Genomic DNA, 15,332 nt, shown 5'->3' with positions numbered 1-15,332 from the left:
TGCCGCGGGCGCCGGGCTCTGCTGGCCCTGGCTAGACACACAACCGGGCCCGGGGCTGGGCTGACCTGGCCGGGACTCGGCCCCGGGCCTGGGGCACGCTCAGGTACACCTGCTGTTCCTCTCTCTGGCTGCAGGGGGGATCCCCAAGCCGGCAGGCCTGGGCTGTGGGGGGGCAGTTTGGGGGGCAGAGCCCCACCCCTCTGACTCGGGGGCAGGGTGGGGAACCCCTCTTGCTGCAAGATGGCACCTTGTCTCCGCATCCCAGGGCGGGACGCTGGCCCTGTTCTCCTCGCCCTGCCCTGGTGGGCTGCTCCCCACAGGGCTCTGCCCATGGCGCTGGGCCTGGGGCAGGGGGAAATCCCCCTTGCGGGGGATGGGGCAGCGCCCGCCGGTGGTGGGCAGAGCGGCTCTCTGGCCTGGGCCTCAGGCTCGTCCCCCGGCGTGGAGGCGGCTGGGTCGTGCGCCGGTCCCGGGGTCACTGCAGGAATCTGTTTCTGTCCCTCGCCCAGCCAGGCTGCGTCCTCCTCTTCGCTTCACACCCAGCCTGGGCTGCGGCGCAGCCGGCCCCGGTGCCCTCTGGGGTTCAGCTGTGCCGCTGAGCGCTGGGTCGGGTCAGGCCAGCCCCGCTCGGCTCCATGTTTGGCCATGTGCTGGGCATTCCCTGTGGTCCTATCCATCCTGCGCATGGCTTGCTGCGGGAGAGCGCTGGGCTCGTGCCAGCCCTGCCTGGGCGGGGCTGGAGCCAAGCTCCTACAGGGAGAGTCCGTAGGAGAGGGCCAGTGCAGGGCCCCCTGACAGAGGCAGGGGCATATCTGAGCCGTTTGCCTCCCTCTCGGCTTCGTGCAGCCGCCCTGGCGCGGCTGCTGGGCGCTTGGCGCAACTGGATGCTCCCGCTTCGGCCTCCCGTGCGGGACTTGGAACGTGGCCCTGCCTGGAGCCCAGGCCCAGCTGGGAAAGTTGGGCCGTCCCCTGGGAGCCCCCCGGCTGCAATTCACTCTGGCGGGTGGGCTTGGCCCCCAGCGCCACTGGCTAAGGTAGGACTCCAGCCCGAAGGTCCCAGCTGGGCCCCTCTCTGCCAGAGGGAGCCTGGCTCTCACTGAGACGGTGCCGCCTCTGGGCCGTACCGTGGCAGCTGGTCGAGCGGCTGCACAGCGCCGAAGCAGGGCCGGCCGTGAAGGCGAATCCTGGGGCGCAGCTGGGGGTGCCTGAGTGGAACGGACGCTGTCGTTGCTCTGATGCGCCCCCTGCCCTGGGGGTGAAAGCAGCCGGGGGAGCAGGTCCTGCCGTGCGCTGCTCAGGGTCCCTGCGCCGTCCTGAGCAGCTGTGGCTGGGGGCGTGCGGGGCTGGGGATCAGGCAGTCGTCCTCCATCCGGTGTTTATACCTCCCTGTAAACACTGGCAGCAAATAGCTCGTGTGGGGCCGCTGGCTCTGGACTCTCCGACCCGTCTCGGTGCTTTCCTGGCAGCCGAGCGTGAGCCAGGCCCTTGCTGGATCCCCGGGGTGCCACGAGCCAGGACCTCCTGCGTGCAGTCACAGGGTGGGGGGTGTCAGACTTTGCCTTATGGGGCGTGTCCTGCTCTCTGGGGTCCTATCAGGCAGCTGGGTAGGGGGAGCCCCATGCTCGAGCAGGGTCACCTAGTGCCAGAAACCCACCGGCTGGCTTGTCTTTGGGGGTGGGGGGGCATTAGCCCCGTGGGCCCAGGCCCTCACCTGGCACAAATCAGCCATTTACAGGGACTCCTGGTGTTGGGAGCTTCTGGGCAGGACTCGTCCTTCCCCTGCTCTCGCCGCCTTGGTAGAGGCAGCTGCGGGGGCTGTCTACAGGGAGACAAAGTCCTGGTGCCCGGGGTCCTTACAGCTGGGAGCGGGGCTGGGGAATGTGTGTGAGGGGGTTCTGGCGTGACGGGGCCCTGATCTCGGCCGGGGTCTGGGCAGCGTCTGGCATGATGGGGCCCTGATCTCGGCCGTGACCGGTAGGTGCTACTGTCCCACACAGGATAATAAGCTCCCTGGTGTAGTCTGACCCCCGGCCGTGCTGAGCGCTAGGGTCTGTGTGGATAGAAGGGGGCTCGGTCCGTGTCCCGGCAGCAGTTGGGCTGAGAACCCCCCGTCCCGCAGGGGGAAGGAGCCCTCTTCTGCCAAGCGATCCTGTCTAGCTGCAGGCTGGAGACAGCAGGAATCCCAAATCCCCAGAGCATCTAAACCCATGTCTGTAAGCCCCAGGGCACCAGCCTGCAGCCAGGTCTGGGGTCAGCACGGGGCCAGGGGAGGCACCCATCTGTCATGTCTGCTGTGAGGGGGTGGGGAGGGGGACTGTAGATCAGAAGTGGGGTATTGCTTCCCCTTCACCCCCTGGAAACTGCTAATAGAGGAAGGGGGCTGAAAGAAATGACTTACAATAATAGTGTCACTGGGAAATAGTCTGGTATGGTCAGGGGAACCACTAGACCCCACTCCCCTCCCCAAGCCAGGAAAGAACCCAGGAGTCCTGGCTCCCAGGCCCCCCTGCTCTAACCACCAGCCCCCACTCCCCTCCCAGAGCCAGGATACAACTCAGGAGTCCTGGCTCCCAGCCCCCGCTCTAACCACCAGCCCCAACTCCCCTCCCCAAGCCAGGGATAGAACCCAGGAGTCCTGGCTCCCAGCCCCCCCTGCTTTAACCCCAAGGCCCAGTGAAGGGGGGACAGTGGGGGGCTTGTTCTCCTGGGTCTCAGCCCTCCCTCATTGTTATGTGCTGGGGTCTGTCCCAGCCGCCCGGCGTGACCCTGGCGAGTCCCAGCGTCCCCACTGTGCTGTGGGGAGAGGGCTGCTGGGTCTCGTCCCCAAGGCGGTTCCCACGCCCGGCGTCCCCAGGCAGCACTGGGCAAGTGGCTGTCCGGGAGCCCGGCAGCCAGTCGAGGGGGCACCTGCCCCCTGGCGGCCAGGCCGGGTCTCTGCCAAGGCCCAGGAGTTTGTACGGGGTGGGGGGGCGGGTCTATGGGTGCGGATGGATCAGGCAGGAATGGGCCATTCTGGAGCTTTGGGTCCCAGGGGGTTCGTTAAATCATCCCAATGTTAAACAGCGGCCTGGGTGACCCTCGCCCCCTCGGCCACAGGGCCAACACGAGCCGAAAGTCCCACTTCATCCCAAAGCATGCACGGGTTAGAGCAGGGGGCTGGGAGCCAGGACTCCTGGGTTCTCTCCCCGGCTCTGGGAGGGGAGTGGGGTCTAGTGGTTAGAGCAGGGGGGCTGGGAGCCAGGACTCCTGGGTTCTCTCCCAGTTCTGCGCGGGGAGTGGGTGGGGCCTAGTGGGTTGGACCGGGGGGCAGGTAGTGGCAGGGCCTGGGCCAGGGTTGCTGTTACTCTTTGTAAGGGGCAAGAAGGCAAGTCTGGCGCTGTCTGTGTACCTCCTGGGGAGCCCCCTCCCCACACAGTCGCTGGGAAGCAGTCAACAGCTTCCTCGGCTGGGTCAGAGCCAGCACCAAAGCACCGGGGGAGGGGGGGCAAGAACCTCAGCCCCACACTGCTCTGCTCAGAATAACAGCCCCGGGCCTGCAGCAAACGGGGGAGACCCTACAAATACAGCCCCGGGCCTGCAGCCCAGACAAATGGGAGCCCATATATTGTTCCACTCACCCCCTGAGCCCCCCTTGGCACCGCAGCGTCCTCACCTCCAGCACCCCCCCGCCAGCCGGTCTCCGTTCACACGTGGTCAGGGGCAGCCCCATGAGAACAAACGTCCAACTGACGGATCCAGCAAGGCCCCCCCTCCAGCCGACGCTGCCGGTCCCTGCTCGTCACCCCACCCCTGGGGGCTGCAGGGCTCCCGCTTTGCTCCCCGGTGGGATACAGCTCCCCAGGGCCCTGCCTGCCAGCTGGCTGCCCCACGGCCTCCCTGCTGCTCACAGGCTGCGTCAGAGCCTCCCCGGCCTAGGGCCTGTCCCGGAGTCCCCGGGCGATGCTCTGGAACTGCTCCCCACAAAGCCAGTCAGGACTTTGGGGAGCCTCCTCTCCCATGGAGCAGACTGTCTTCAGGGCAAGAAGCTCACACGGCTTCACCTCCTGGGTCTCTCCTGGGAGCATTCAGCATATGCCCCTCCATGCGCTTCCCACAGCGAGTCCGCCCCGGCGGGGTCCTGGGGAAGCCAGAGGGTCCTGCACCCCCACTTCGCAGTCAGACGTGACTCTTCACCAGCCAGTAACACAGAGGCTTATTAGATGACAGGAACAGGGTCTAAAACAGAGCTTGTAGGTCCAGCGAACGGGACCCCTCGGCCGGGTCCATTCTGGGGCCCAGCGAGGCAAACCCAGGTCTGCCCTCACTCCTAGTCCCCAGCCAGCTCCAAACTCCCACCCCCATCCAGCCCCTCTGGGCTTTGTCTCTTTCCCGGGCCAGGAGGTCACCTGATCCCTTTGTCTCCAACACCTTCAGTTGGCACCTGTGCAGAGGAGGGGCCCAGGCCATCAGTTGCCAGGAGACAGAGTGTCGGGCATTTATATGCACTGGCCCTTTGCTCTGCAGCAACCATACACCCTGATCCCACCACCTAGATACTTAAGAACTGCATAGGGGAAACTGAGGAAAACATTAAGAACAGTCCCACTTTGTCACACGGCCTGTGGCTCCTTCCCCAGGCCCTTCCTTCGCCCCTGCCGCAGCTGGGCTCATTACTGCTAATTACTGCTCAGTGCGGGATCAGCTGGGGGTCATCTGCCCCCTCACAGGCCAGGCTGAGCCCCACTCCCCAGAAAGGGTCACCAGCCTGGAACAGGCCCCACAACAACAGCCCCGTGTGTGCAGCCCGGGGACGGGAACGGGAGACCCTACAATAACAGCCCCGTGTGTACAGCCCGGGGGACAGGGACAGGAACGGGAGACCCTACGATAACAGCCCTGTGTGTGCAGCCCGGGGGGCACGGGAGACCCGACAATAACAGCCCAGGCTCTTTGAGGGGTGTCAGCCCTGCAGTGCATGACCTGTGGCTGTGGTGAGCTGTGCACAGCTCTCATGCCATCACCGTGCACGAGGGCACGTCTGAGTGCGTCAGAGCCTGGGACGCTGGAGCGGCCAGACTCATTCACATGGTCCCAAGGAGGTGGGCCCCCCCCAGCGAATGCAGCTCACAGAAAGAGCCGGATTGTGCGCTGGGCAGCGAGGAATGCCAGGCCGGGCGCCCTGTCACACCCGCTGCATGCCAGGGCCCCAGTCATCCAGGGCAAACAGCCACCCACAGTGACACTCACCGCCCTCTCTGGAAAGGAGTGGGTCAAATTCCCAGGGGTGGGGCCAGGACTCCTGGGTTCTCTCCCCGGCTCTGGGAGGGGAGTGGGGTCTAGTGGTTAGAGCAGGGGGCTGGGAGCCAGGACTCCTGGGTTCTATCCCGGCTCTGGGAGGGGAGTGAGGGCTGGTGGTTAGAGCAGGAGGCTGGGAGCCAGGCCTCCTGGGTTCTGTTCTCCGCTGTAGAAGAATCAGTGTTGGTGACCCTGGTGTGTCTTCGGGGCTAGCCCAGGCCTGGGAGTTTGGTGCCAAATGTGGCTCGTGGGACCTGATTCCCTGTCCCCAGGCCCCCAGGCTGGCATCTCCCCGGGCGCCAAGCCCTGTCCCTCGGGCTCAGCGGTGTCATTAAACTGAGTGACCGCCCAGGAGCTGTGATGGGGACCCAGGCCTGGTCCTGAGACTCAACCCTCCGCAGACCAGGTCGGGCGCGCTCCGCGGAGCGGACAGGCAGGGCGGCCCAGTGGTTACGGTTCTGCCCCGGGACTCTGGAGACCTGGGACAAGTCCTGGTTCCGTGGAGCTGCGTGGCCCTGCCTCCCACGGCGCTGTGAGGGCAAAGCGATGGGGGCCCAGAGACGAACCGGAGAGCAGGACAGAGCCCCGGGAAACCGACCCTCCTGGCGAGGCGGGGGCTGTTTCGAGCCCTGCTCAGGCTGGGGGACTCTCCCTTTCCCAGGCACCTCTGCGGGGGGCTCTGGCCTGTTTCGCTGCTGAGGAGGCAGAGCCGTGGGGCTGGGGCACACCCGGGGCAGAGCCCACGCCGGCGGATGCCCTGCATCCCACCCGTTCGGGCGCAGCCGGTCGGGAGCCCGGGTCACTCGCTGGCCGTGCGGCGCCCATGGGGGCCAGGCTCCATCACAGGACGCAGGCGCCGGGGATGAAACACGTTTATTGCTGACACACGACTCCAGGTGGCAGGAGAGCGAGGGGTTCAGAGGCCACGGTGATGGGCGCAGGGGGATGCGCTGCAGGGGGCTCACGAGGGGAGGACGGGAGCTGTTCTCCAAGAGGCAGGAGCTGCTGAAGGGCCAGAACTAGACGCAAACCAGACGATCCCCCGTGAAGCCACGTGCCAGCAGGGAGCACCAGGTCTGTGGTGAGAGGGGCGGGCGTCACCAGCTGGGATTTGCCAAGGATGCTCCAGGGGCCCAGGGCAGAACCTGGGGGGCCCGGCTGTGGCTGTGGGGCGGCCCCCTCCCAAGGGGGCAGGAAGGTTTGGTGCCAGATCCTGAGGTGTGATACCCCGGACTGCTCCGTCCTTCAGCCTGGCCACGCCGGAGGGGCCGCACCCTCTGCTGGCGGAGATGCGGGAGCGGCTGGGTGCCGGCAGCAAACAAGCCCAAGAACGGTAAGAGTGAGTGTGTAGGGGCAGGGCCGACGAGAGGGGAGGAATCCGGTACAAATTACCGGGGCCTGGCGGTCTGGAAAGGGGCCCGGCTTCCCACCCCTCTCGTTGCTTTACCAGGGCCCGGCTTCCCCGCACTCTGCGGCCCTGTTTAGCCGGTCTGCCCTTGCTGGGGGGCCCGAAAAAATTTTTTTCACCAGGGTCTGAACCCGCTCTCGGCAGCCCTGTGTAGGGGGGGTGTGGGTTTGTGTGTAGGGGTGTGTGAGAGTATGGGTGTGGGGGGTCAGGGAGTGTATGAGTGTGAATGTGTGTGTGCGGGTGTGTGTTCTCCCCAGTCCCCTTCCCGGCCACCAAACCTCCCCGTCCTTTCCCACCTCACCCCCTGGCAGTCCCCAGTCCTCGTGCGCAGGGGCGTGGGGAAGGGCGCTGGACAGGGGCAGCCCCTCCCTGCGGGAGCGGGGTCAGATGTAAGGATGCTGCTGCAGTGACGGAGGGGGGGGACATGCCCAGATCTTCCCGCTGTGGAGAATCCCACGGGGTCTCCCTGGCCCTGGAGCGTACAGGAGCCCCCCCACCAGGGTCAGCGGCCAGCCAAGGCCCATGGCAGGAGGCAGGGACATGGGGGGGAGGGGTCTGCGGTTACACTGGGGGGTGGGTGTTAGGGTTTAAATATGGGCTCTGTGCCCAGTGGGGCAGGATCCCGCAGCCCCGAGCTGGGTCCCAGGCCAGGGCTGGATCCGGGCCGGCGCAGCAGCAAAGCGCCAGGAGCGTCCCCACTGGTGCAGCCCGTTCCACGGGGCCCGCGAGTCTCTGGCTGCCGCAGAACGAGGAGCTCGGCGCAGGGCGCACAGTTCAGCCCATATCCTCGCCGGCCCCGAGCCCAGCCCGCCCAGGGGCAGAGCCGGGCAGGGAGCGCTGAAGGCCTGAAACTTCCTGAAGTCGAGCTGCTGCTGCTGGAGCTGGAGAGAGCGTCCATGCGCCGTGTTCTGCTCTGCCAGGTGATGCCCGAGGCCAGTTCCTGAGCCGCGCTGGGTCAGGGGCTAAGCCGTGCCCCAGTCCCCTCCGGGGGCCAGGCCCAGCAGGCTCCCCACAGAGCCCAGGTGGCCAGAGTCGCGGTGCCCCTCGTGGGCCCAGGGCGGGAGTGTGGGGCGGTGGACGGCACAGAGGTCAGGGCATTCTCTGAGTGGGTAGCACGCCCGCGCATGGGGGGGCTGCCAGGACGGCTCTACAGGGCCTTGGCGCCGGGCAGCTTGTACTCCTCCATGATCCGCAACACGTCGTCCAGGATGGAGGGGCCCAGGTCCAGGTCCAGCCCCAGCAGGGACTCGGAGCGCGGGACAGAGGCCCCGGGGGAGTACGGGGGCTCCTGGGTGTCCGTGCCGGCCCGGGCGCCGTAGCCCAGCCCCCAGGGGCCCGGGAAGGAGCCCTCAGAGGAGCCGGCGGAGAAGGAGACGGAGGAGGGCAGCTGGTCGTAGTGGGAGATGGAGGAGAAGGCCAGGCCCTGGCCGCTGTGGAAACAGCCCTCGCCGCAGCTCACGGACATGGAGCGCTGGCTGCTGGGCAGCTCCTCCAGGTGCAGCCGGGGCGGCTTGGGGGGCGCCTGCTCCGGGCTGGGCGCCCCGCTGAAGACGGGCAGGGAGACGGCGCTCTTGAGCAGGCTGCGGTAGCCGCTGGCGGTGGGGCCCCGGGCCGGCTCGTGGCCCACGGCCTGGGCGCTCTGCGAGGCCAGGCGCCGGCCCAGGCTGGGCAGCAGGTCGTACTTGCCCTGCAGGAAGGAGAGTTCCCCGAACATGTCGCCCTCGCCCTCCGGCCCGATGTGGGCACTGTGCCGGAAGTCCCCCAGCGGCGGGCTGATCATGTCGCTCGACAGCACGTCCCGTAGCCGCAGCTTCCGGCCCCGCTTCGGCGTCGAGGTCTTCAGGTAGATGGGGGTCTTGGCTGGCATGGTGGGGCCCCTGCTCCCTTAGGGGCTCTGAGGCCTGGCAGGCGCCCCCAGGGACCAGTCCCCCCGGCCCGGCGGGTGCTCCCTGGTGCCCAGCTGGGAGCTAAGTCGCCCGCAGGGCCAGCCCGGGACGTCCCCTTCCTCTGGGGTTTAGCAAACAGCCACTGCCTCCCTGCAGCCGTGCGCAGGCACCCCCGGTCAGCACGGCAACTCAGAATCCCAGTGTCGGGGCGACCGGCCGCGCTCTCCACCCCCTCAGCCGTCCGCGGGGGGCAGCATCTCCACCTGTAACAGCCAGAGCAGGGATCGTCACTGGGGGGGCCACAGCGCGGTCCTAGGGTGACCAGATGTCCTGTTTTGAAAGGGACAGTCCCATTTTTTGGGACTTTTTCTTATATAGGTGCCTATTACCCCCCACCCCCGTCCCGTTTTTTCAGTTGCTGTCTGGTCACCCTACGCTATCCACATGCCCCCTGGAGTCTGGGGCACCCAGCCTGGGGGTGGGTGTTTGCGAACCGCACGGCAGGGATTGCAGGGCTGGGGCTGAGGCTGGATTCCCCCAGGGACGGGCAAAGGCAGGAGGAGGGGCTGGGACTTGCAGAGCCGAGACATGGCGTTGTGGGGGTCTCAGGGACAGGACTACGGCGCAGCCCCAGCCCCAACGAGAACTTCCTGTGCCCTCGGTGGGAGGGGTTAGCAGCAGCTTCGCGTGTGCAAACAGCCACACACACCGCAACGATGTACACACAACACCCACGTGTGTGCATGCACACACACGACAGTGACGTGTACACAACCACACGTGCACACACACACACACAAGTGCACACACAACCACCACATGCATATGCACACCCAGGCCTAACCACCACGGGTCTGCACCCAGACAGGTACACCACACATACGCAACAGCCACGTGCATACGCACACAAAGCTCCCTCCCCGCGCCCCCCCCCCCATCCCACCAGCAGCTCCCTGCCCTGCCTGGGAACATGCAGCACTGGCCACGGGGGATCAGGCCCTGGTCCAGTTCTGCGGAGCGGCACGAGGCTCCGGCTGGCGTCGCCAAGGGGCCAGGAGCAACCAGGAAACGCTGGGCAGTGGGGCTGCTGGGAGAGCTGGGCTCTGCTCAGGGCTCTGACCACCCCCAGCGCCTGCTTCTGGACCCAAGTCCGGTCTCTGAAGGGAGCTCCCAGCCCTGGGCAGAGGCGGACGGTGAACCCCAGGCCAGGAGGACAGAGCCATGTTCTGCGTGTGCACATGGGCGTGTGTGTGCATGCATGTGAGTGTGCCTGTGTGTATGTGTGAGTGCATGCCTGTGTCTGTGTGTGTGAGTGCGTGTGCATGTGTGTGAGTGCATGCATGTGCCTGTGTCTGTGTGTGTGAGTGCGTGTGCACACGTGTGAGTGCGCACACACATCTCCCCGGGGGCCTGGCCGCCCTGCTGCCGGGCTCCTTCCATCCTGCTCTCACTCCCGAGCAGTCCCTAGTTTTGTTACCATAAATGGCCGCGCTGCCTCCACTTCCTGCCAGGAATGGACCCAGCGGGGCAGATTAATGGGGAGGAAACGGCCCTGCCCCCCCCCAATCTCTGCGCTGACCTCGCGGGACAGCAGGGCAGCCACCGGGCACCGGCTCCTCCTCTCACTCCTGCCTAAACACAGGGGCTTGGGGTGGAGCTCAGGGCTGGTGCCTGGGACTGGCCTGGCCTGGCCTGCTCCCTCCCAGCCTTTGTGCTGTAGGGCTGGGGATGGCACAGTGGGAGCTAGTGGTTAGAGCGGGGGGGGGGGGGGACTGGGAGCCAGGACTCCTGGGTTCTCTCCCCGGCTCTGGGAGGGGAGTGGGGGCTAGTGGTTAGAGCAGGGAGGACGGGGGACTGGGAGCCAGGACTCCTGGGTTCTCTCCCGGCTCGGGGAGGGGAGTGGGAGCTAGTGGTTAGAGCAGGGGGGGGGGCTGGGTGCCAGGACTCCTGGGTTCTCTCCCCGGCTCTGGGAGGGGAGTGGGAGCTAGTGGTTAGAGCAGGGGGGGCTGGGAGCCAGGACTCCTGGGTTCTCTCCCTGGCTCGGGGAGGGGAGCGGGGGCTAGCGGTTAGACTCACTGACTGTGCCATCTAGCGGGCGGTGACTGTGCGGCAGGAAACACCCCCGTGCACACAGCACACTGACTCGTCGAGCTGCGAAAGGCACCAGCAGGGCAGTGGATTCATTCAGCGACATGTCCTGCCCAGGGCTGCCCTCGCCCGTCCCCAGGTCAAATCGAGGCCAGACCTGGACCCCGGGGGTGGGGCTGATGGTGGGCAGATGGGACCAGATTCACCAGGGGGCCCTTCCCTGAAGCCGACGACTCTGAGACCTACTGGACCTGCCTGGTGCAGGAGTTGCGTCCACACAGCCCAGCATCAGCCTGCAGCAGGGGCCCGGAGCAGCCCCTTGGCTTTCCAGGGGCCAGAGATCCCTGCGCACAAGAACCAGCCAGTATCCTGCCTCCAACCGCGGCCAGTCCCACTGCTCCAAAGGAAACTGCCAGGAACCCGGCCATGGGCAGCCACACGACGGCACAGTGCTGCCTGGTGAGAGCTGCGTTCCCTGAGCCATGGCCTGTTACGCTCCAGCCCACGTCACCTGGACCATCATCCCAGCAAAGCCCCAGGGCCCCGTCGGGCCGGGCGTCGCCCAGACCCCGGCCGAGATCAGGGCCCCGTCGGGCCGGGCGCCGCCCAGACCCCGGCCGAGATCAGGGCCCCGTCGGGCCGGGCGCCGCCCAGACCCCGGCCGAGATCAGGGCCCCGTCGGGCCGGGCGCCGCCCAGACCCCGGCCGAGATCAGGGCCCCGTCGGGCCGGGCGCCGCCCAGACCCCGGCCGAGATCAGGGCCCCGTCGGGCCGGGCGCCGCCCAGACCCCGGCCAAGATCAGGGCCCCGTCGGGCCGGGCGCCGCCCAGACCCCGGCCGAGATCAGGGCCCCGTCGGACCGGGCACCGCCCAGACCCTGGCCGAGATCAGGGCCCCGTCGGGCCGGGCGCCGCCCAGACCCCGGCCGAGATCAGGGCCCCGTCAGGCCAGGCAATGCCCAGACCCCGGCCGAGATCAGGGCCCCGTCGGGCCGGGCGCTGCCCAGACCCCGACCGAGATCAGGGCCCCGTCGGGCCGGGCGCCGCCCAGACACAGACTGTCTCTGTACTGAAGAGCTCACAACAACCCCCACAGACAAGGCCGACTCATTACCCCTGTTTTATGGACAGGGCACAAAGGCCCAGAGAGATTCCCAGGTTCCAAGGCCAGAAGGTTCCACTGTGACGAGCTGGTCTGCACCCCTTGACCCCGGTGTAACACAAGCCAGAGACCTGCCTCAGGGGACTCTCTAGAGCAGCGCTCTTAGAAAACAGCCTCCCTCGATTTCCAAATGGCCAGTGCTGGAGAATCCCCCACACCCTTGGTAAGTTGCTCCAGTGGTTAATTACCCTAAACCTACCCCGTACTTCCTGGCTGAATGTATCTCGCTTCAAATTCCAGCCAGCGGCTCGTCTGACCTTCCTCTGGGACGTTTGTTCCCCTGTGGGCAGCGACAGGCTGGGATCAAGTCACCCCTGAACCGTCTCTGTGCTCAGCTAAGCAGCCGGAGCTCCTGCCGTCTGTCGCCCCCAGGAGCTTTCGAACCCGGCAGTCGTTGTCCTGGCTCTTCTCTGACCCCCCAATCCACCAGCGGGCCCCAGAACCGGCCCCAGGCTCCCAGCAGCGTCGCACCAGGGCCAAAGACGGGGGAAATCACCTCTCTGCTCCTGCGGGAGATTCCCATTTCTGCATCCTAGGGTCACATGCGCTGGGAGCTCGAGTCCAGCTGATTACTCACCACGCCCCCCAAACCTTTGTCAGGGTCCCTGCTCTCCAGGCAGCATCCCCTCCCCTGTCAGAACAGGCGTTCGGCGGCCGTCCTCTGGTCCTAGCCATCTACGTTTGCGTTCGGCGGCATTAAAACGCAGAGTTCACCTGGGCGCAGCTTGCCAGGAGATCCGCATCGCTCTGTGCCAGTCACCCGGGCTCTGCTTTGTTTCTCTCTCCTCTAGTTTTTGTGCCATCGGCAGTGACTGGCCCGGGAAGGGCCTGCAGCAGAATCCAGGTCGCCTGCATCCCTGACCGACCCTTCACCACACGTCCCCCCTGTGCGAGGACCCCACGTCCCTGGCCCACTTCTCCCTCCCTGGCCCAGCCTGCAGCTGTCATGAAAAGCCCCAGGGCTCAGGACCCCCAGCCCTGAGGTTCAGGGACCTGGGACCAGGGGCCGGCTGGAAACCGCAGCCCCTGCCCTTCCCGGGGGCACCAAGCGGAGACGCTGCCTGGGAGCCAGGCCCCCAGGTGTCTCGAGCTGGGCACCCGCTCCCGCCATCCGACACGGCGTTTGCCCCGCCCCGCCGAGCTCTCCTTGCCCCGGACCCGTTCCCCCCCCGGGCCCTCCGGCCCCGCTCTCCGAACCGAGCGAGGCCCAGCGCCTCCCACGAGCCTCTGGGCATGACCTACCCCCCGGCCAGGCAGCAGGGTCCCCGCCAAGCACTGGGTCACGCCAGGCGCGCGGCTCTGGTCGCTCCCAGGGCAGCCGAGCCCCAGGACGCCTCCGGGTGGTGCCTCCGGGTGGTGCCTCCGTGCCCGTCCACCCTTCGGGCGGAGAAGAGACAGCGCTCGGCGCCTCCCCACCCCCGCCGGGGGCGTAACACTGCGAATGCCCCCTGCCCCCGGGGAGGATGTGACACACGGGGAGCTGCTGGGTTATAAATAAACCGCACACCTGGGAGTGGAGGGGGGGGGCAGCATGGGGGCAGAGTCTGGATTAGGGACTAATCCTGCCCCTAGGGCAAACCTCCCCCGCCCCGTTCTGGGCTCTGAGGCGTGAAGGGAGCAAACAGAGACGTGGGCCTGGGAATCGGCCCCTGGCAGCGCCCAGAACTACAGCCCCGTCCCTGCGCCAGCCCCGGCCCCTGGCCCAGGCCAGCACCCCTACCAGCCCCTGAGAGACGGTGCGAGAAAGGGGTTTGTGGGCACGAGCCCAGCAGGGGGACACAGGCCAACACCCCCAGCCACCCCAACACACCAACACACATATCCACAAACACAACTCACACACAACACTCCACACTAATACACCACACGACCACAAACTCTGACACACACAAACACACACACGCACTATTGCATATCCACAAACTAAGTCCCTGCCGTGTTAACACACAAGCACTAATGCACATGCAGAGCACACACCCTGACACACACAAACACACACCCTGCTCAGTGCAAAGGCGGCGGCCGGACCTGCTCCACCCCAGCCCCGGGTCGCTCCGCTCGGGGGTCCCGCGGCCCGGCGCAGACCCGGGCTGGCCCCGTTCCACCCCCGGCAATCAGCCGCCCCTGCCCGGACCCGCCCTGGGTCCCCGCCGGCCGAGGCCCCGCAGCTCCCGGCCCCGCGGCACCCATGGGTGCTCGGCCCGTCGCTGCGGGGTGCGGGACTTGCCTGGTGCCGCCGGGCGCTGCCCCGGATCCGGCTGCTGGCGCGTCCTGCGCGGGGCTGGCTCCGGAGCCGGCCGGGACTCGGGGGCGGGGGCCGGGAGCAGCCACCGCCCGCCCGGGATCGCCGAGCCACTGACGTAACGCCCCAAGCCCAGCTTAACTCCGCGCCCAGCTGCCCCCCCAAATCCCGGGCCCGGGGCTCAGTCCCCGAGAGTGACCCAGCCTGGATGTGCGCGTGCAAATGCGTGCGTGTAACCGCGCAACGGTGCAACCGCGTGTGCACAACGCCCGTGCAAACTTGTGAGTGCAAGCATGTGTGCAAACGCGAGTATGCAAAATCGGCCCTGCAAGCACGTGTATGTGTGTGCACACGTCTGTGTGGTCAAACGTGTGTGTGCAAACGTTTGTGCGTGTGTGTGTGTGTGTGCAGATGGGAGAGTGTGCAAATGAATGAGCGTGCGATGGGTGCACACCTGTGAGTGTGCAGGCGTGTGTATGTGCGTGATTAGCTGTTGTGGGCCATGTTTAGGCAGGGCTTGGGAGGGACAGGCCGCAGGTGGGGGGCTGTGAGGGGCACAGGCAGGTTCGGGAGGGATCTGGGGGGGCACAGACAGAGTGGGGGACTGTGTCTATGGGGGGGGGTCACACGGACCCATTTATCTGCAGAACTGCCCCATGAGTCAGGGCTTCCTCGTCCCCTTTGCAGGGAGCGAGGGTGAGTCAGGGACTGTGACTCACACCTGGATACCCCCCCCTCCCGCCCCCATAGACAGACAGACAGACACCCTGTCAGCACGCAGCTAATAATGGGGTAATGAGGCAGGGCGCATGGTCTAGTGTTGGGGCAGGGGCAGGGAGGCTGGGAGCCAGGACTCCTGGGTTCTCTCCCCAGCTCTGGGAGGGGAGTGGGGGCTAGTGGTTAGAGCAGGGGGGCTGGGAGCCAGGACTCCTGGGTTCTGTCCCTGGCTCTGGGAGGGGAGTGGGGTCTAATGTATGGGGGGGGGGGCTGAGAGCCCAGTATTCTGGGTTCTCTCCCCCGCTGTCACTCACTCAGTGGGCAATGATGAATCATTCCTCCGCACCTCAGTTTCCCCATCTCCATGGAGTGCCATGCCCGCCCCACGTGGGCTGGGGGGGGATGTGTGGGGCGTGTTGCTGGGGCAGGGCAGGGTGCGGAGTCGCATGCAGCTCTCAGCCTCGCAGACCCTGTGGCACCTTCAAATCCTGTGGAAGAGGCACCAAGCCCCCCCCCCCCCCGGCTCCATCAGAGTTTGGACAGAGTGTGAGGCCTT

The 15,332-nt window shown here is 66.7% G+C and overlaps 1 protein-coding gene across 3 annotated transcripts; it reads right to left on the bottom strand.

Annotated features, from left to right (window-relative positions):
• Positions 1-3,569: 3,569 nt before the first annotated feature.
• On the bottom strand, positions 3,570-14,439 carry LOC135976182 (cdc42 effector protein 2-like). Of its 3 annotated transcripts, none has more exons than XM_065570858.1 (2): positions 14,045-14,439; positions 3,570-8,831 (listed from the first exon to the last, which is right to left on the bottom strand). In XM_065570858.1, the coding sequence occupies exon 2, from the start codon at positions 8,547-8,549 to the stop codon at positions 7,830-7,832; it is 720 nt and encodes a 239-aa protein (XP_065426930.1). In that variant the 5' UTR covers positions 8,550-8,831; positions 14,045-14,439; the 3' UTR covers positions 3,570-7,829. The 3 variants fall into 3 exon arrangements, with proteins under 3 accessions (XP_065426930.1, XP_065426931.1, XP_065426932.1); XM_065570859.1 differs by lacking the exon at positions 14,045-14,439 and adding an exon at positions 13,060-13,325; XM_065570860.1 differs by lacking the exon at positions 14,045-14,439 and adding an exon at positions 12,017-12,681.
• Positions 14,440-15,332: the final 893 nt, after the last annotated feature.

The sequence above is a fragment of the Chrysemys picta genome, chromosome 17 (genome assembly GCF_011386835.1).
Source record: "Chrysemys picta bellii isolate R12L10 chromosome 17, ASM1138683v2, whole genome shotgun sequence".
Taxonomy (NCBI): domain Eukaryota; kingdom Metazoa; phylum Chordata; order Testudines; family Emydidae; genus Chrysemys; species Chrysemys picta.
This window is presented reverse-complemented; position numbering and strand designations above follow the sequence as displayed.